Raw genomic sequence first — 20,946 nt, 5'->3', positions numbered from 1 at the left:
AAGAACATGCTCTAGACTACATGGCTTCCTCTTGACCACATACGGCAAAGCTTGCTGGCCCAGGTGTGTATTCCGGTCAGAGGTACTTAGTCATCATCCATACTCTTCCATCCTCAACAACACATCTCTCTCTCCATGTTTACACTTGCAGAAGCTATGCAGCACCCTTGACATATGTGTAAAACACAGCATAAAACTACCATTCAAGTGAATTATTCATCCCTCTAACCCGAACACCAAACGGTGAATATTTTGTATTTATTTTTAAGAACACAGACTTAGGTCTGACTATGGAGGGGTCAGTCTGACCACAGCTTTCTGTTGATGACCAAGGTAGAATCACCTACATGGACAAGAAGTGACACAGTCAATAAACATAGTCACACACACACACAGTCCCTGGGTACAGCTCTGCTATCAGTACATACTGTGTGTATACATATCTAGTTCCCCTGACTGTTTGTCAGCCTTGRTACCAGACAAAGCCCAGGCTCCAAGGCAAGGAGTGTTTACCTATGGGAGTGTACGCCTTGATGTCAAACACAGGCTTGTCCTACACACAGAGCGCTGTTCACTAACTGTACTCACCTAGCTCCTGGAATTTACCTGCCCTCTCACCTCTGCTCCTCAGGCCATCATGGCGCCCACTGAAAAAACACTGAATAACAGTCCTACTCTTACCTTTCTGATAGTATGCATATTGTGCCTACCCATGACAACTTTACCTACCAACATACAATGCATGGCACCTACACTCACATATCTGTGTATCAGTGTGTGTGTGTGTGTGTGTGTGTGTGTGGGTGTCTGTGTGCTTGTGAAAAAGAAAACAAGATGAAGTATGCTTACGTATGCGAGTGTGTAAATGTGTCTGTATTACATGCTGCTGTGGAGTGCCTCTGCTTCCTGTTCTCACCCTGCTGCTCTCTCATGCATAGTCTAAGACATCCGGGCTGCCACATTGAAGCATGTATCAGTTTCTAGTCCTCTAGGTCCCGCGTAAGCCCCTCTCTGGTCCCACTGTGTCTGAATGGGTTTCTCTCTCGGTGTACAACACAACGCGCATGGCTACATCTGTACTGGAAGAACCCACAAAAGCCCGCCTCAATAGATATGGCCTATGACAGACATAAGAAGATGCCAAAAAATAAGCACAAATATGTTTAGCACGTAGAAGGAGCATAAAAGCTAAGGCTTTAAATGGCGATTCAACTGATTTCTGATCTCTCGGATTTGGAGTAAATCTCCATTGAAGTACACCTGATCCTGTACGTGGGCGCTGTGACTGAGGTAGGTTGCCTACACCTACTGGGCCAGTCTGTCCTAGCCGGCACTCACCCTCTCAGGCTCATGTAAGAGGCTTAACCTAGCTCAGTGGTCTGTAGCACTCACCACACACCATACCACAGCACAACCCGACGGCCAAACTGGACCTCACACGACAGACAGAGAGAAAGAGAGAGAGACAGAGAGACAGAGAGACAGAGAGAGACATGCAGTACTCTGGGTGATTAAAGGCGGTGGTCATGTGTCTGCCCAGCTAAACATTTGAGGGAGAAAGAACGTTTTTGTAATGTTACCCAATGTTCCTCTAATACCAAGAGTGTACAAGGCAAAGGGTGGTTACCTTGAAGAATCTCAAATATAAAATGTATTTTCATTTGTTTAACACTTMTTTGGTTACTACATGATTCCATATGTGTTATTTCATAGTTTTGATGTCTTCACTATTAAAAAAAAACCTGGAATGAGTGTAGGTGTGTCCAAACGTTTGACTGGTACTGTATATTGTTAAGAATGTGAGAGTAGGCGGACTCCCCTATCGAGTCTAGAACCCAGGCCACCAGCACCAATGATGTATGCCCTAACCACTTTCCCAATAAGGAACATCTCTAGATGAGCTTATTGGACCAGTATAGTTAGGCCCTGTCCAGAATAAWCCCAAACCCCTSGTSCCTAGGCACTTGTATAGATCTGAAACAACTTGATAGCTGTAATAGGGTGAACGCACTTTGAAGTCAATCTCAGCTCTGTTAAAAGTACACTCACTACATGTTTTTGTATTGATCACAGTGATTCAAGAGTATCATTTAAAACAGGTTAACATGCCCCACCAACATTAGACAACTAGACAGAAAGACCTTAAATTGCTGAAATAAGTCAATCAAATCAAATGAGGAGAACAGTCCGATTAATCTATACCTGACACAGACATGGTGGTGTGGCAGGAAGATCAGAGTACCGTGAACCAAGAGGTTGTGAGTTCAAATCCCAGGTGAGGAACATGAATAATAACTGCTGTATAAATCAACATGCACAATGTAGTCACCTATATCAAAGTGTGTCAAATACGTAAGTTAAAAGCACTGTGTGAGTGYGTGTCCTTAACCTTGCCAACAGACAAAGAGCTATGAATGGATAAGTGGTTCACCAATCAGGGCCTTTATTGGCTCGGAAACAGTGATGTGTAACAAAACTATTTTTTTGGGGGGGGGAACATCAGACAACGTCCTGACAACTGACACACAGAAATGTTCCTGCTACATTCGCATAAAATGTGTCTAGAACYTGAATGTCTTATGTTCTGAGAACATGCCAGCCATGTTCTGTGTAAGTTCTATTTGACATTAAGGGAATGGTCTCTTGGAAACATTCCTTGCGCATCACAGGAACATTCCTGCGAAAACGTTAATGACCTAATGAGACTTAAGGGAACATTCTCTAAAGTTGTGGGAGTGTTTATTGTTAGCTGGGTGTGGACAGCAGGGGGGATTAGAGTAACACAGGATTAGACTATAGCACACAGAGGGAGAAATAAGGACAGATCGATGCAGAGAGTGAAAGAGAGAGGGAGAGAGATCGAGGGAGAGAGGAATAGAGAGCTCGATAGGGAGAAGGAGGGAGAGGGATGATGGGAAGGGCAAAAGAGTAAAGGAAAGAGGGACATCGAATGAGACGAAGATTGAGAGTGAACGCGGTAAGCAAGGAAGGGGCCAGAGAGTGAGGGAGGAGGAGGAGGCAGATTGAGAGTGAACGCGGTAAGCAAGGAGGGGGACAGAGAGTGAGGGAGGAGGAGGAGGCAGATTGAGAGAACGCGGTAAGCAAGGAGGGTGACAGAGAGCGAGAGAGAAGAAGGAGGAGGAAAAAGAGGAGGAGTGAGGGTTTCCTGTCTTTTTCTGCAGCCAATGGTGTACACAGTCTGTGTCACTGTGTGGATCACTATGCCCACTCTTAAAGCACAGGATTAGTTACTCATGGCTGCAACACGAAGTCACACACACACACACACACACACACACATACACACACACACACACACTACAGGGCATCCGATTAAACAGCAGCATCTCTGCATCAGCTCATTAACCACTTAGTTTGACTGTGTTTGACCAAAGCCCATAACCCATGTCTGGACGCTCAGAGATCTGTCGCTTGACACAGGCTTGTGCCCCAAATGGCACCCTATTCCCTACATCAAATCAAAGTTTATATGACACGTGCCCCGAATACAACAGGTSTAGACCTTACAGTGAAATGCTTACTTACAGGCGATTACTTAACCAACAGTGCAATTTTTAAAGTAAAAAATTGGTATAACATAGTGCACTACAGAGGGCTGTGGTCAAAAGTAGTGCACTACGTAGGGAAAAGAGTGCAATTTGGGATGCAGACACAACCAGGGCAGGGACGAGTATTGATGTTCACTGCACATAGATAAATACGCTGTGCAGAGCTCTCCTTTAGAAACTTGAATCACTATCTATTGAAGCAGCTTCATCAAATACATTCAATAACTTCTGTCATAAATGAACCACATCCCCTTGAGTATAATGGAGATTGCAGGGCCGTCTGTCTGTGCATAATCTGTGTGTACTGTGTAATGGCCAGACCTACATACCATGGTGACGGCGGCTCTTCCTTGCCACGCACAATCCTTCCTCGTTCTCGTCCAATGGATTGAGACACGGGCCGCAGTAGGATGTGCCAGGTTTGCAGAAGTGCCGCCCCTCGCGGGCACAGTCTATGTGGTCCGGGCACTTCTCCCTAGCTAAATAGAAAGAGAGAGGGGGSATAAAAAGAGACATAGGTTAGACGCCACACTCTATTGCTCACCTCCTCTGYCAGCATATACTGAATCCTGGTTCTCATGACTCGTACGGAACGTGTGAGAGACATCATCCCCCAGGTGTCATGACAAAAGAAGCTGCTTGGAGACGACAAGACGACATGTAGTCATGACAACCTACTGATTTAAAGACACACCAGTCAGTGGCAGACTTAATTTGACTATGTACACGGAACAAAAAAAATACAGACCAACATGTCAGGTGTTCCTCCCATGTTTCATGAGCTGAAATAAAAGATCCYAAAAACCTTCTCTCTCTCAAGTTTTGTGCACAAATTTGTTTACATACCTGTTKYTGAGCATTTCTCCTTTGTCCGGARAATCCATCCACCTGACAGGTGTGGCATATCAAGAAGCTGATTAAACAGCATGATCGTTACACAGGTGRACCTTGTGCTGGGAACATTAAAAGGCCACTCTAAAAGTTSTCACACACAACACAATGCCACAGCTGTCTCAAGTTTTGAGGGAGCGTGCAATTGGCATGCTGACTGCAGGAATGTCCACCAGAGCTGTTGCCAGATAATTTAATGTTAATWTRTTTACCATAAGCCACCTCCAACGTCCTTTTAGAGAATTGGCAGTACGTCCAACCAGCCTGAGAACCCAGAKCARGTGTATGGCGTCGTGTGGGCGAGCGGTTTGCTGATGTCAACGTCACAGGAGGCTGCTGAGGGGAGGACGGCTTATAATAATGGCCGGAGCGGAGCAAATGGAATGGCATCAAACACATGGAAACCATGTGTTTGATTTATTTTATACCATTCCACTGATTCCGCTCCAGCCATTACCACGAGCCAGTCCTCCCCAATTAAGGTGCCACCAACKTCCTGTGGTCAACGTTGTGAAAAGAAAGCCGCATGGTGYRGGTGGGGTTATGGTATGYGCWYGCATAAMCTACGGACATTGAACACAATTGCATTTTATCGATGGCAATTTGAATGCACAGAGATACTGCGACCAGATCCTGAGGCCCATTGRCYTGCCWTTCATCTGCCGCKATCACCTCYTGTTTCAYRATGATAKTGCACAGCCGSATGTCGCAAGGATCTGTACCCAATTCCTGGAAGCTGAAAATGTCRCAGTTCTTCCATGGCCTGCGTACTCACCAGACATGTCACCSATTGAGCATMTTTGGGATGCTCTGGATCAACATGTAAGACAGTGTGTTTCAGTTCCCGCCAATATCCAGCAGCTTCGCACAGCCATTGAAGAGGAGTGGGACAACATTCCACAATCAACAGCCTMATCAACCAGATACTGACTGGTTTTCTGATCCACGCCCCAACTTTTTTTTTTTWAAGGTATRTGTGACCAACAGATGCATATCTATATTCCCAGTCATGTGAAATCCATAGATTAGGGCCTGATTCATTTATTTCAATTGACTGATTTCCTTATATAAACTGTAACTTGTTGCATTTATATTTTTGTTCAGTATACAATTTACAGGGATTTCTAATAGCAAAACACTACTTACTGAGCGTGCTGTTGTTTCCATTGCCTCTGCACATTGAAAAAACAGTCTTTCAAACCAGAAGTGTCATCTATGAAAATCAACGGAGGAATATACAACTTCACCTTCAAGGCCTAGATTGTGAAGTTCTGCTGACGTCAGAATTATACAGTATGACAGGTTGAATGACAGCCTGAGTGATTCTCCAATCTGTGACACACACACACACACACACACACACATACAGAAAGTGGGTCAACAGGTGTTTTTTTGTTGCAGAGGCACACTAGGCTCTTTTCCGGAGGGATAATGACGATAATAATGATTAACCACACGCCTCTCAGGGTTAAAGAGGCAGAGTTGTACAGAGTGGTACAGTACGCATGGGCAGGTAGGAGGGCATAGTACAGAAGGAGGGTATTCATAGAAACTCATGCCCCCCTAGGCTGCTGCAGAGCTATAGCATTTGTTGCCATAACGACCTATTTGGCAACCAGAAGCTGTTGCAAAACTACATGGTGGATGGATTATCTTGGTAATGGAGAAATGCTKACTAACAGGMATGTAAATAGCAATGTGCACAACATTTGGGAGAAATAAGCTTTTTGTMAGTATGGAACATTTCTGGGATCTTTTATTTCAGCTCATGAAACCTGTTCAGTATAGGACAGACATAATTACAGGCACTCAACGTGTGGGGGAGACAAGGCTAAAAATGACAAGGAAGTGAATTCAGACAAGTGGAAGAATTTGTTCCTGCATAGTGGTGGAGCCGGGTTAGACTGCAAACAGGTGTGACCAGAGACTGTTTCTCTCTCTGTCGCTCTGCTGCGCATCACTGATAACTTTCCTACTGTACATGCATTTCCTCTCTCTCTCTGTAGGGGATGTGTGTCTGAGTGTCGTCTGAATGGTTGGATGTGTGTGGTTGAGTGTGATCATGCTTGTGTGTGCATGTTGGTGTGTGTGCATGTTGGTGTGTGTGCATGTTGGTGTGTGTACATGTGCCTGTGCCACAAGACCAATTCAAAACATAGGGCCAGGTACTCATGACAAACAGGTGATAACTTATGGTATCATACAAAAAAGGACCACACACAGATTGTCTATTGTCAATCACACACATTTCCTCACCCTCTTATAGGTTTCTGGCATTGTCTCAAAATCATAAAGTCTCTGAAATGTATTCTTTATTGTTTCCATAATGAAAGGTAGCCTAGCAATGTTGTCTACCCTGCTCTCACCGATCCTGCCAAATTACTCAGTATCACAATAGCCTTTGGATGCACACGRGCAAGCCTCCTCCATGCCTCCATCCTGTCTTWAATTCATATTCTCCTCCTCCCTCCCTCTCTTTGTAATCTGTCGTATTTTGGTCTGTCACGTGCCACTCTCCCTAATGCTCCTCTCCTCTGATCCTTCCACGTCTCATCTACCAAACTCCCTATTGTAGACGATCATGTCTAGGTGGTGTGTATGTGAGATGTCTGTATGTGATAGAATTTGAGTGTATGTAATTGCCCTCGAGGGACAAAGAGAGAGAAAGATAAATATAATCTGTATATCTGCTCATGTGATCGTATTAGTCTGAGTTGGTATGTGATGGTGTGTGTTAGTGTGTGCATGTGAGAGAGTCTGAGTATGTGTTTATGTCAATCTGATTATTAAGTGTGTGTGTGTGTGAAATAATTGGTGTGCCCCAACGCGCCGCCCACCTCCAGCCTGCCTGCCAGCCCTTCTCAGTGTCCTGTCCTGAAGGTGACCGTGCTTATGTTACCCAGGACAAGATGGCCTCAAGCACTGCTCCCACATGTGAAGTGGCTTCTGGCTACAGCTCCCCCAGATGTCCTGCCCAATGGAGTCAGCCAGTCTGTCACATTGAAGCCACCTACATGTTGATCCTCATAACTCAATACACTGCAGGAGGCCACGTATCCTGCCCTTTGAAGTCTCTTAATCCCTCCTTCCCTCCATTTAATTCTCTGTTTTTCCACCTCTCTCCATCCATGGTTGATTTCATCAAATTGTGACAGATAATTTGTCTTCTCAGACTATTTGATCAAACAAATCTATAGATCAAGGAAGAGCAAAGAGCCAAGACGACCCAGATAAGGTGTCACACAATAGGACCCAGATCACGGAACAACAATGAAATGAGTCTTCAGACAAGAAACTATTTCCTTAATCAAACGACACACACATTTCCCTCTACCGCTCCTTATCGCATCTTTCTGTCTGGCTTGATTTGGGTCATTATGGTTAGCAAATCGTAGTTTTACTTAGAATAGATATGGTACCAAATACAGTTGAAAGTTGGGAGTTTTAGGTTAGGTTTAAGTTTAAGTTAGGTTAGGTGGAGTCATTAAACTCGTTTTTCAACCACTCCACAAATTTTGTTAACAACTATAGTTTTGGCAAGTCGGTTAGGACATCTACTTTGGTGCATGTCCACAAAACATTTTTCCAACAATTGTTTACAGCAGAGTTAATTCACTGTATCACAATTCCAGTGGGTCAGATTCCAGTGACTCTGCCTTTAAAAAAGCTTGAGAAATTCCCCAAATGATTGCCATGGCTTTAGAAGCTTCTGATAGGCTATTGACATACATTTGAGTCAATTGGAGGTGTACCTGTGGATGTATTTCAGGCCTACCTTCAAACTCAGTGCCTCTTTGCTTGACATGATAAGAAAATCAAAAGAAATCAGCCAAGCTGCAGAAAAAAAACAATTTCATCCTTGGGAGCAATTTCCAAACACCTGAAGGTACCATGTTCATCTATACAAACAATAGTACGCAAAATATAAACACTATGAATCACGCATCCTCATACCGTCAGAAGGAGATGCGTTCTGTCTCCTAGAGATGAACGTACTTTGTTGCGAAAAGTGCAAATCAATCCAAGAACAACAGCAAAGGACCTTGTGAAGATGCTGGAGGAAAACAGGTCAAAAGTATCTATATCCACAGTAAAATGAGTCCTATATCGACATAGACTGAAAGGCTGCCTCAGCAAAAACTGCCATAAAAAGCCAGACATTGGTTTGCTACTGCACATGAAGACAAAGATTGGTACTTTTTGGAGAAATGGTCCTCTGGTCTGATGAAACAAAAATAGAACTGTTTGGCCATAATGACCATCGTTATGTTTGGAGGAAAAAGGGGGAAGCTTGCAAGCCAAAGAACACATCCCAACTAATAAAGCACGGGGGTGGCAGCATCATGTTGTGGGGGTCTTTGCTGCTGGAGGAGGTGCACTTCACAAAATAGATGGCATCATGAGGAAAGAAAAGTATTGTGATATATTGAAGCAACATCTCAAGACATCAGTCAGGAAGTTAAAAGCTTGGTCACAAATGGGTCTTCCAAATGAACAATGACACCAAGCATACTTACAAAGTTGTGGCAAAATGGCTTAAGGACAACAAAAGTCAAGGTATTGGAGTGGCCATCACAAAGCCCGACCTCAATCCCATAGAAAATGTTGTGGGAGAACTGAAAAAAGCGTGTGCGGCAAGGAGGCCTACAAACCTGACTCAGTTACCCAACTTGGTCAGGAGGAATGGGCCAAAATTCACCCACTTATGTGGAAAGCTTGTGGAAGGCTACCCAAAACTTTGACCCAAGTTAAACAATTTAAAGGCAATGCTACCAAATATTAATTGAGTGCATGTAAACTTCTGACCCACAGGGAATGTGATGAAAGAAATAAAAGCTGAAATAAATCTTTCTCTCTACTATTATTTTGACATTTCACATTCTTAAAATAAAGTGGTGATCCTAACTGACCTAAACAGGGAATTTTTACTAGGTTAAAATACCAGGAATTGTTGAAAACTGAGTTGAAATGTTGGCTAGGTGTATGTAAACTTCCGACTTCAACTGTAAATATACAGTGAGCTCCAAAAGTATTGGGACACTGACATTTTTTTTTGTTTGTTCTGTCTCTGTACTCCAGAACTTTGGATTGGAAATGATACATGACTATGGCATTAAAGTGCAGACTAACAGCTTCATTCAATTTGAGGGTATTTGTGCATCTGTAACTTTCTCACTCATCGTTATTCACGATTCATTCAGGAATTCATCCATAATCATGGTAATCCATATTAATGTAGAAGTGTTTAGAAACATATATATTATTATTTTACAACAAAAGTGACTCCAAAATGACAATACATTATAATACCATTCACTTCTATTGGACCCAAAATAACCTGAAACACAACCAAAACAAACAGCAATGCATCCAACAAGTTTGTAGAGTCACAGAGCTTGATGTAGTCATTGCGTGTTAGAATATGGGACCAAATACTTTACTTTTCACTACTTATAACACATGTAAATGAATTTGTCCTAAGGCATTTGGTCCCTAAAATGGGGAACTATGTACAAAAAGTGCTGTAATTACTAAACGGTTCAGCCGATATGGATGAAATACCCTCAAATTAAAGATGACAGTCTGCACTTTAACCTCGTTGTCATTGTATAATTTCAAATCCAACGTGCTGGAGTACAGAGCCAAAACAACAACACAGTAGTTATTCAATGTCCAATTAGAGGTCGAACGTCGATTAATTAGGGCCGATTTCAAGTTTTCATAACAATCGAAAATCGGTAAAAAAATAATAATATTTTTTACACCTTTATTTAACTAGGCAAGTCAGTTAAAACACATTCTTTATTCAATGATGGCCTAGGAACGAACGGTGGGGTTAATGCCTTGTTCAGGGGCAGAACAACAGATGTTTACCTTGTCAGCTCAGGGATTCCATCTTGCAACTTTACGGTTAACTAGTCCAACGCTCTAACCACTGCCTCAGAGGAGCCCGCCTGTTACGCGAATGCAGTAAGAAGCCAAGGTAAGTTGCTAGCTAGCATTAAACTTATCTTATAAAAACAATCAATCAATCATAATCACTAGTTAAACTCACACATGGTTGATGATATTACTAGTTTATCTAGAGTGTCTGCGTTGCATATAATCGATGCAGTGCGCATTCGAAAAAGGACTGTCGTTGCTCCAACGTGTACCTAACCATAAACATCAATGCCTTTTCTTAAAATCAATACACAGAAGTATATATTTTTAAACCTGCATATTTAGCTAAAAGAAATCCAGGTTAGCAGGCAATATAAACCAGGTGAAATTGTGTCACTTCTCTTGCGTTCATTGCACGCAGAGTCAGGGTATATGCAGGGTAACAGTTTAGGCGCCTGGCTCATTGCGAACTAATTTGCCAGAATTTTACGTAATTATGACATACACATTGAAGGTTGTGCAATGTAACAGGACTTATTTAGACTTATGGATGCAACCCGTTAGATAAAAAAAAACGGAAAGGTTCCATATTTCACTGAAAGAATAAACGTTTTGTTTTCGAGTGATAGTTTACGGATTCGACCAATTAATGACCTAAGGCTCGTATTTCTGTGTGTTATTAGTTTATATATAAGTCTATGATTTAATAGAGCAGTCTGACTATGCGATGGTGGCACCAGCAGGCTCATAAGCATTCATTCAAAACAGCACTTTTGTGCGTTTTGCAGCAGCTCTTTCGCAATGCTTCAAGCATTGCCTGTTTATGACTTCAAGCCTATCAACTCCCGAGATTAGGCTGGTGTAACCGATGTGAAATGGCTAGCTAGTTAGCGGGGTGCGCCTAATAGCGTTTCAAACGTCACTCGCTCTGAGACTTGGAGTAGTTGTTCCCCTTGCTCTGCATGGGTAACGCTGCTTCGAGGGTGGCTGGTTCGAGCCCAGGTAGCGGCGAGGAGAGGGATGGAAGCTATACTGTTACACTGGCAATATTAAAGTGCCTATAAGAACATCCAATAGTCAAAGGTATATGAAATACAAATGGTATAGAGAGAAATAGTCCTATAATTCCTATAATAACTACAACCTGAAACTTTACCTGGGAATATTGAAGACTCATGTTAAAAGGAACCACCAGCTTTCATATGTTCTCATGTTCTGAGCAAGGAACTTAAACGTTAGCTTTCTTACATAGCACATATTGCACTTTTACCTTCTTTTCCAACACTGTATTTTTGCATTATTTAAACCAAATTGAACATGTTTCATTATTTATTTGAGGCTAAATTGATTTTATTGATGTATTATATTAAGTTAATTAAAATAAGAGTTCATTCAGTATTGTTGTAATTGTCATTATTACAAATACATTTGTTTATTTATTTAAATCGGCCGATTAATCGSTATCGGCTTTTTTTGGTCCTCCAATAAATCGGTATCGGTATCGGCGTTGAAAAATCATAATRGGTCGACCTCTAGTCCCAATTCCTATCAGCTCACTGTATCTAAATGAATTGTTGGAATCATATTATCTGTTCTGTCTCTGTACGTTATGTGSTATAAGCATAGTTCACATGCAGCAGTGCAGGCTGTTTTCCCATAATGTGGGAAGTTAATGTTGCACAGACAATTGCAGCCCCAGGGACTGTGATCTTTACACTTAACACATATACACACCCACACACACACCTCCAAGTGCATCTTTCCCAGCTGTGAATTATTCACTGTAATGGAGATAGTGAATTAAGAGATAAGTGCATCATCAGCCCAAGGTACTGCAGCATAAAGCAAATAAAGGAGGATAGTATGAATCACCTAAGGCACTTTATTAAACCTGCGACAGAAGAGCTGGTTGGAAAGAGCACGGTGAGAGCGAGAGAGCGCGAGAGAGAGAGCGAGAACAATTAGGTCATTCGATCAGGTGGGACCAGCGAGGTGTAAATACAGTTATGTAACGCCAGAAACCCGAAAGGTTGCTAGATCGAATCCCCGAGCTGACAAGATAAAAATCTGTCGTTCTGCCCCTGAACAAGGCAGTTAACCCACTGTTCCTAGGCCGTCATTGTYAATAAGAATTTGTTCTTAACTGACTTGCCTAGTTAAATAAAGGTTCAATAAATACAACAYCAACAAAAAAKRKWWMMWKKAKKWMYAAAATTACTATTCAAGCCATCTGGTGCCTGCCAGGCTGTGCAATCGTAAACAGTTCCAAGAAGGGCAGAGAAGCAAACAGTGCCGTGGCAATCTATTGTACCACAGATGGGGAAAGGCCCTGACGTGGCACCGTTGACTTTTTATTGACTTAATGAGGCACGATCAGAAGTCATGAGAAWAGCTGGAAAATGGCACCTATCCAGYGCGATTTKCAAGTAATGCGTTCATCTTAAGGTAGATAGGTGAGACAACATATCATGGTCATTGTAAGCAAATGTTCCATAAAAGCAGCTATCAGCAAAGTCAGAGCTAGTAACAAAAGACAAGTGTGAGTGTTGGTGCAAGAAAAGCAAGGGCYTTAGTTTACATTTTTTGGGCTGTGGGATTATAGCCTGTTTCTAAATTAGGTGGCCTTGKAGTGCCTTGAAAAAGTATTCAGACCCCTTGGATTTCTTCTAATTTTAATTTTGTTACAAAGTGGTTTAAAATGTATTTAGTTGTATAACTAAAATATAGTKTTGCATGAGTATTCAGCTTCCTGAGTCAATACATGTTAGAATCACCTTTGGCAGTGATTACAGCTGTGAGWCTTTCTGGGTAAYTCTCTAAGAGCTTTYCACKCCTGGATTGTGCAACATTTGCCCATTATTCTTTTAAYAAATCTTTAAGATCTGTCAAGATGTTGGGGWTCYTGGCTGAACAGCAATTTTCGAAACCTGCCATAGATTTTCAAGCAGATTGTTGTCAAAACTGTAACTTGGCCKCWRAGTCTTCTTGGTAAGCAACTCCAGTGTAMATTTGGCCTTGTGTTTTAGGTMATTGTCCTGCTGAAAGGTGAACMCTTCTTCCAAMGTCTGGTGMAAAGCAGACTGAAGCAGGTTTTCCTGTAGGATTTTGCCTGTGCTTAGCTCAATGAAAAACTCCCCAGTCTTTGCCAATGTCAAGCATACCCACACCATGATGCAGCCACCACCATGCTTGAAAATAAGGAGGCAGTTACTCAGTGTTGTGTCGTTGGATTTGCACCAAACATAAGGCTTTACATTTAGACCAAAAAGTGTATTCCTTCYWTGTGTTTTTTTGCAGTATTACTTTAGTACCTTGTTGAATACAAGATGGATGTTTTGGAAAAATGTTATTCTTTCATTTAGGTCATTATTGTGAGTCACTACAATGTTGTTGATCCATCCTCAGTTCTATCTCAGCCATTCAACTCTGTAGCTGTTATAAAATCACCAATGGCCTCATGGTCACATCCCTGAGCAGTTGAATTCCTGTCCTGCAGCTCAGTTCAGGAGGATTACTATCTTTGATGTGTCTGGGTGGTTTAATACATAATCCACAGCATKATTATTAACTTGACCAGGCTTAAAGAGATACTCAATATCTGATTTGTTATTGTTACCCATCTACCAATCACTGCCCTTCTTTATGAGGCTTTTGACTGAGGGACCTTACAGATGTTTTATGTATGGGGGACAGAGAAAGGGTTAGTCATTCAAAAATCATGTCAAGCCTTATTATTTCACACAGAGTGAGGCCATGTAACTTATGTGATCTGTTAAGCAAAATGTTACTGCTGAATCATTTAGGCTTGCCTAAACGAAAGGTCCGTCATGATTTTTTTTATTCATCCGTAAAAATATATATGATTTTTCTTCCACATTGACAGAGTATTTTGTGTAGATGGTTGACAAAAAAATGACAATGAAATCAATTTTAATCCCACTTTGTAACACAATAAAATGTGAKGAAATACTTTTGCAAGGCACTGTATATAGTCCAGGACTCTACGGGCCCTGATCAAAAGAAAGTAGTGCACTATACAGGAAACCGGGTCCCATTTCGGACAGACCCCAACTGTAACTGTCCTTGTCCGCCCGTGTCCATGGAAACAGACAATTCTGAGCCTTGGGTAAAACACTGGGGTATATCCTGTATGGAAATGCTCCCAAGTCAAGTGGCTGCAGATAGCAGCATCAGCATAGACTGAAGAGACCTTCGCAGTGGATACGACTATGTCTGTCTCAGACAATCTAATGGACGCACATGCACACGTCTGTATAGGAAGTGTCACTGTTAATATTTTATCCAGCAAGGACGGCGCATTTTTGCAGCCCAATTAAAAATTCCCATCTCAAAACAGGAACATACGTAATAGGTGTGAAGCCCATGAGTTATCCAACTACACAGACAGCACTCACAAAGAGTATTATTCATTTAAGCAATAAGGCCGGAGGAGGTGTGGTATATGGCCAATATACCACAGCTACGGGCTGTTCTTAAGCACGACGCAACGCGGAGTGCCTGGACACAGCCCTTAGCCGTGGTATATTAGCCATATACCAAAAACCCACGAGGTGCCTTATTGCTATTATAAACTGGTTACCAACGTAATTAGAGCAATAAAAATAAATGTTTTGCCATACCCATGGTATACGGTCTGATATACCACGGCTGTCAGCCAATCAGAATTAAAGGCTCGAAGCACCCTTATCCCATTCATACCTTGTGACTGCAAATAGAACAAAATAGGCCTAACTGTATTAGTTAGAGCTGGRCGTCTACACTCATCATATTAATGGAAGCATGTATCGTGGGATGGGTATCAAACGGCACCAGGGCCCACAGGGTTAAAAGTATAGTGCAACCATAAAGGAGTGGCTTGCAATTTGAAACGAGTGTGAAAAAGTCCCTATCAAACCAAGCTGTTCCTATTCTCAGGATACAGGTTCAGTCTGGTGATTTAACCATGACCCTGATATAGGTGAACAAATACCTTATCAGCGTTCAACACCATTGCACCCTCCAAGCTCATCACTAAGCTAAAGACCCGGGGACTGAACACCTCCCTCTGCTACTAGATCCTGGACTTCCTGACAGGCCGCCTCCAGGTGGTGAGGGTAGTCAATAACACATCTGCCACGCTGACCCTCAACACMGGGGCCCCTCAGAGGTGCGTGCTTAGTCCCTTCCTGTACTCCCTGTTCACCCACGACTGCGTGGCCGCACACGACTCCAACACCATCATTAAGTTTTGCAGACGACACGGCGGTGGTAGGCCTGATCACCGATGACGATGAGAAAGCCTATAGGGAGGCTATATAGGGGACAACAACCTCTCCCTCAACGTCAGCAAGACAAAGGAGCTGATAGTGGACTTCAGGAAARGGAAGGGCTGTTGTGGAGCAAGTCTGCACCTGTTGTTTACGAAGCATGTGACAGAAAATTTGATTTGATTTATCTTCAGTGAAAAAAGCCTGACAAGAGACTCCGTCGCAATAGCGCTTTCTTGTTAAGTCCTTCAAAAATGTTGAAGAGGCCCTTGAGGCTCACACTGCACCTTTAGAGTGGAAGCAGWTGCACTCACAGTCACACACAAAACCTCACAACTACACCGAACAAAAATATAAACTCAACATGCAACAATTTCAAAGATTTTACCGAGTTACAGTTCATATAAGGAAATAAAATAATTAGGCCCTAATCTATGAATTTCACATGACTGGGAATACAGATATGTATACATTTTTTTAAAGTAGGGGCGTGGATGAGAAAACCAGTCTGTATCTCGRGTGACCACCATTTGCCTCATGCAGCATGACACATCTCCTTCGCATAGAGTTGATTAGGCTGTTAATTGTGGCCTGTGTATGTTGTTGCTCTCCTCTTCAAAGCCTGTACAAAGTATATATATATTTTTTTACCCTATTTTCTCCCCAATTTCGTGGTATGCAATTGGTAGTTACAGTCTTGTCTCATCGTTGCAACTCCCGTATGGACTTAGGAGAGACAAAAAGGTAGAGAGTGGTGGGTCCTCCGAAACACAACCCAACCAAGCCGCACTACTTCTTGACACAATGCCCAATTACACCAGAAGCCAGCTGCACCAATGTGTCGGAGGAAACACTGTGCATCTGGCAACCGTGTCACAGTGTGCACTGTGCCCGGCACGCCACAGGAGTCTCTAGTGCGCAATGGGACAAGGACATCCCTGCCGGCCAAACCCTCCCCTAACCCGGACGACGCTGGGCCAAATTGTGCGCCACCCCATGTGTCTCCCAGTCGTGGCCGGCTGCTACAAATACTGGACTCGAACCCAGAATATCTAGTCGCACAGCTAGCAATGCAGTGCCTTAGACCACTGTGCCACTCGGGAGGCCCGGCTGTGCGAAGTTGCTGGATATTGGCAGGAACTAGAACATGCTMTCATACACGTCGATCCAGAGCACCCCAAACATGRTCAATGAGTGACATGTCTGGTGAGTATGCAGGCCAAAGAACTGGGATATTTTCAGCTTTGAGGAATTGTGTACAGATCCTTGCGTCATGGGGCCGTGCATTATCATGCTGAAACATAAGGTGATGATGGGAGACGAATGGCACGACAATGGGCCTCAGGACTTGTCATGGTATCTCTGTGCATTCAAATTGCCATCGATAAAATTAAATTGTCTTTGTTGTCCGTAGCTTATGCCTGCCCATACCATAACCCCACCGCCACAATGGGACACTCTGTTCACAACATTGAAATCAGAAAACCGATTGRCCATACGACGCCTTACTTGCTGTCTGCCTGGTACAGMMGAAACCCYGATTCATCCATGAAGGGGACACTTCTCCAGCGTGCMAGTGACGATGAGTACGCAGATGAGTTTCTGACTGTTTGAGCAGAAATTCTTCAGTTGTACAAACCCACAGTTTCAGCTGTCCTGGTGACTGGTCTCAGACGATCCCGCAGGTAATGAAGCTGGYTGTGGAGGTCCTGGGCTGGCGTGATTACACGAGGCCTGCGGTTGAGAAGCTGGTTGGACGTACTGCCAAATTCTCTAAAACAARGTTGAAGGTGGCTTATGGTAGAGAAATAAACATTAAATTCTCTGGKAATAGCTCTGTTGGACATTCCTGCAGCCAACATGCCAATTGCACACTCCCTCAAAACTTAAGACATCTGTGGCATTGTGTTGTGTGACAAAACTGCACATTTTAGAGTGGCCTTATATTGTCCCCGGCACAAGGTGCATCTGTGTAATGATACTGGTGTTTGATCATTTTCTTGATATACCACACCTGTCAGGTGGATAGATTGTCTTGGTAATGTAGAAATYCTCACTAACAGGGATGTAAAAAAACATCTGGGATCTTTTATTGAAGCTCATGAAACATGGGACCAACACTTTAAAATGTTGCATTTATATTTTTGTTCAGTATAAGACAGACATAATTACAGTCACTCACTGTGTGGGGGTGACAAGGCAAAAAATGACAAGGAAGTGAATTCAGACAAGTGAAAGAATTTGTTCCTMAATAGTGGATTTGACTGACATGACTTCACAGTTCCACAGTAACGGGTGAAGCCGGGTCAGACTCTTTCTCTGCTGTGCATCACTGATAACTTTCATACTGTACATGTCTTTCCTCCCTATCTCTTGCTCCCCTCTCTCTCTCTCTCTTTTCACACACACAAACAGAAACCCATTTCCATAATGTCTGACACGGCCAGTTATTCCCAATGTCCATTAGGCTAATGACCTGGTTATTAGCTAGGGTGAGAACCAGAACAAAATGACAGAAAATGGGATACACAGACACAGCCTGTTCATCTGCACCATGACAGCAGTGACTACCACAAATACAGCTAGCCTTCACTGTCTTTTCATTCTCTCTCTTTATTTACATCTCTCTCTCTCTCAGAGGACAGTGGGATTAGCAGAAACCCTTTCGCACAATATAGACAGCATTGATTCAAGATGCAATGGGTTAAGTCTGGTTAAATATCTCTGGATCAATCGTAGGAATCACATTGCCAGCTACAATTTCACTGAGAGTCTGTGTAAAGATTTCCCCTGGGCTGGCCGGGAGAAACTTGCTTGCCTGGTCTGCTGTGAGGCTTCAGAGTTGCCACGGCAACAAGTCCCTGTGTTGTGTAAAAAAATCTTCCTTTCTTCCTCCTTGCCCCATAGACAGACCAAACAACATTTGTTCAGGAGGAATGCAATAAGGAAAAGGAACCAAGGAAATCAGATCGATAATACCTCCTTTCTGGTTGTTACGTAAGAGATTTCAAAAGTGCAACATTTATTTCAAAGGAATCTTTCTGAGAGCAACCCGTCTTCCTCATTTTCTCTTTCTCTGCATCTATGGACGTGTAGTACATTTCCGTATATTATACCTAATCTCGGAAAAAGTAGGACGTTTTTAGCTCACATTTGGCCAGGGTAATAATGAAGAATGAGTTCTAGGTTATAAATGAAACATTACATCATATTAATGCACCCGTAGCTGCAGAATAGTTCTAACCCGCTCTCMGAGGTCTTTATAGGCTTAGTGCCTGCTGCCATGTGGGTTCAAGACCAGGGTTTATGTCATTTTACTGGCAGGTTCCTCAATCCAGCTTTATTACTGAATCACACTCTTCTGACCCCTCCTGAGCCTAACTGATCTCAGAGCAGTTACTAACAGCATTCGGGACTTATGCCGCTTTTCGACTATAACACCAGTGTTAGACTAGTGTAAACACCCTTGTTTTTCCATAGCTAGGGCTGACAGTGAGGACTTGTGAAGAGCAGAATCAACAACCTCTGCATAATCAAAACAGTTGCTTTCTGAGAAGGTGTTAAAGTTCACAGTTAGCCATTGTTATGTAAAAAGAGGCTGAAAAGTACCAGTGGCCTGTCTTCTGCCCGAAGTGAGAGCAGGTCTGCCGGACTCATGGCCCAGTGAGACACATGTAAATTCTTGGTCTCATGTTTTATGATCTGAAAGAAAATCTCAGAAATTTTCCATATGCAAAAGAAAAGCTTATTTCTCTCAAATTGTGTGCACAAATTTGTTTACATCCCTGTTAGTGAGCATTTCTCCTTTTCCAAGATAATCCATCCACTTGACAGGTGTGGCATATCAAGAAGGTGATTAAACAGCATTATCATTAGATGGATGCACCTTGTGCTGGGGACAATAAAAGGCCACTCTAAAATGTGCAGTTTTGCCACACAATACAATGCCACAGATGTCTCATGTTTTGAGGGAGCGTGCAATTGACATGCTGACTGCAGGAATGTCCACCAGAGCTTTTGCCAGAGAATTGAATGCTAATTTCTCTACCATAAGCCACCTCCAACATCGTTTTAGAGAATTTGGCGGAAGGTCCAACCGGGCTCACAACCGCAGACCACGTGTTACCACGCCAGCCCAGGACCTCCACATCCGGCTACTTCACCTGCAGGATAATCTGAGACCAGCCACCCGGACAGCTGATGAAACTGAGGAGTATTTATGTCTGTAATAAAGCCCTTTTGTGGGGAAAAACTCATTCCGATTGGCTGGGTCTGGCTCCCCAGTGGGTGGGCCTACTGTCCTCCCTTCCATTGGCATACTGTTATGTTCAGCTCATAACTGTTTTATTTCTCCTTCTGTCATCTGGTGGCCAAAATAAGACTATGAAAACAGTCTGGAGAACCCCTCTCTCTCTATGGGCTTTATAGGTATGGGAAACATATGTTAACATTGCCAAAGCAAGTGAAGTATATACAAAATATACAAAAGTGAAATAAACAATAAAAACAAACAGTAAACATTACACACAGAAGTTCCAAAATATTAAAGACAATACAAATGAAGTCGGAAGTTTACATACACTTAGGTTGGAGTCATTAAAACTCATTTTTCAACCACTCCACACGTCTTGTTAACAAACTATAGTTTTGGCAAGTCGGTTAAGACATCTAATTTGCGCTTGACACAAGTAATTTTCCCACCAATTGTTTACAGACAGATTATTTCACTTGTAATTCACTGTACCACAATTCCAGTGGGTCAGAAGCTTACATACACTACGTGGACTGTGCCTTTAAACAGCTTGGAAAATTCCAGAAAATTATGTCATGGCTTTAGAAGCTTCTGATAGGCTAATTGACATCATTTGAGTCAATTGGAGGTGTACCTGTGGATGTATTTCAAGGTCTACCTTCAAACTCAGTTGCTTCTTGGGCTTGACTATCCTTGGAATTAAATCTAAAATTATATAATCGCTCAATAGACGTTCAGTATAAAATATTGTATTGACTCCTCATAGCGCTATCTATATTCGCTCGATAGTACCACGTTCATCTGTAGCAACATAGTACGGCAAGTATAAAACATGGGAAACCACGCAACCGTCATACCGCTCAGGAAGGAGACATGTTCTTTCTCCTAGAGATGAACGTACTTTGGTGAGAAAAGTGAAAATCAATCCGCAGAACAACAGCAAAGGACCTGTGAAGATGGAGGAAACAGGTACAAAAGTATCTATATCACATAAAACGAGCCTCTCTGACATAACCTGAAAGCCGCTCAGCAAGGAAGAAGCCACTGCTCCTAAAACCGCCAATAAAAAAGGCCAGACTATGGT

The 20,946-nt window shown here is 42.7% G+C and overlaps 1 protein-coding gene across 1 annotated transcript in view; it reads right to left on the bottom strand.

The window, feature by feature from the left end:
• Window positions 1–20,946, bottom strand: part of LOC111963954 (neural proliferation differentiation and control protein 1-like) — a 39,817-nt gene that overhangs the window by 9,185 nt on the left and 9,686 nt on the right. The window contains exon 2 of the mRNA XM_023987567.2: window positions 3,899–4,048. Coding sequence (XP_023843335.1) covers window positions 3,899–4,048 — 150 coding nt within the window. The remainder of the gene's footprint in view (window positions 1–3,898; window positions 4,049–20,946) is intronic.

This window comes from Salvelinus sp. IW2-2015, linkage group LG5, assembly GCF_002910315.2.
Source record: "Salvelinus sp. IW2-2015 linkage group LG5, ASM291031v2, whole genome shotgun sequence".
Taxonomy (NCBI): Eukaryota; Metazoa; Chordata; class Actinopteri; order Salmoniformes; family Salmonidae; genus Salvelinus; species Salvelinus sp. IW2-2015.
Note: the sequence above shows the minus strand (reverse complement) of the source record. Positions and strands in the feature narration are given on the sequence as shown.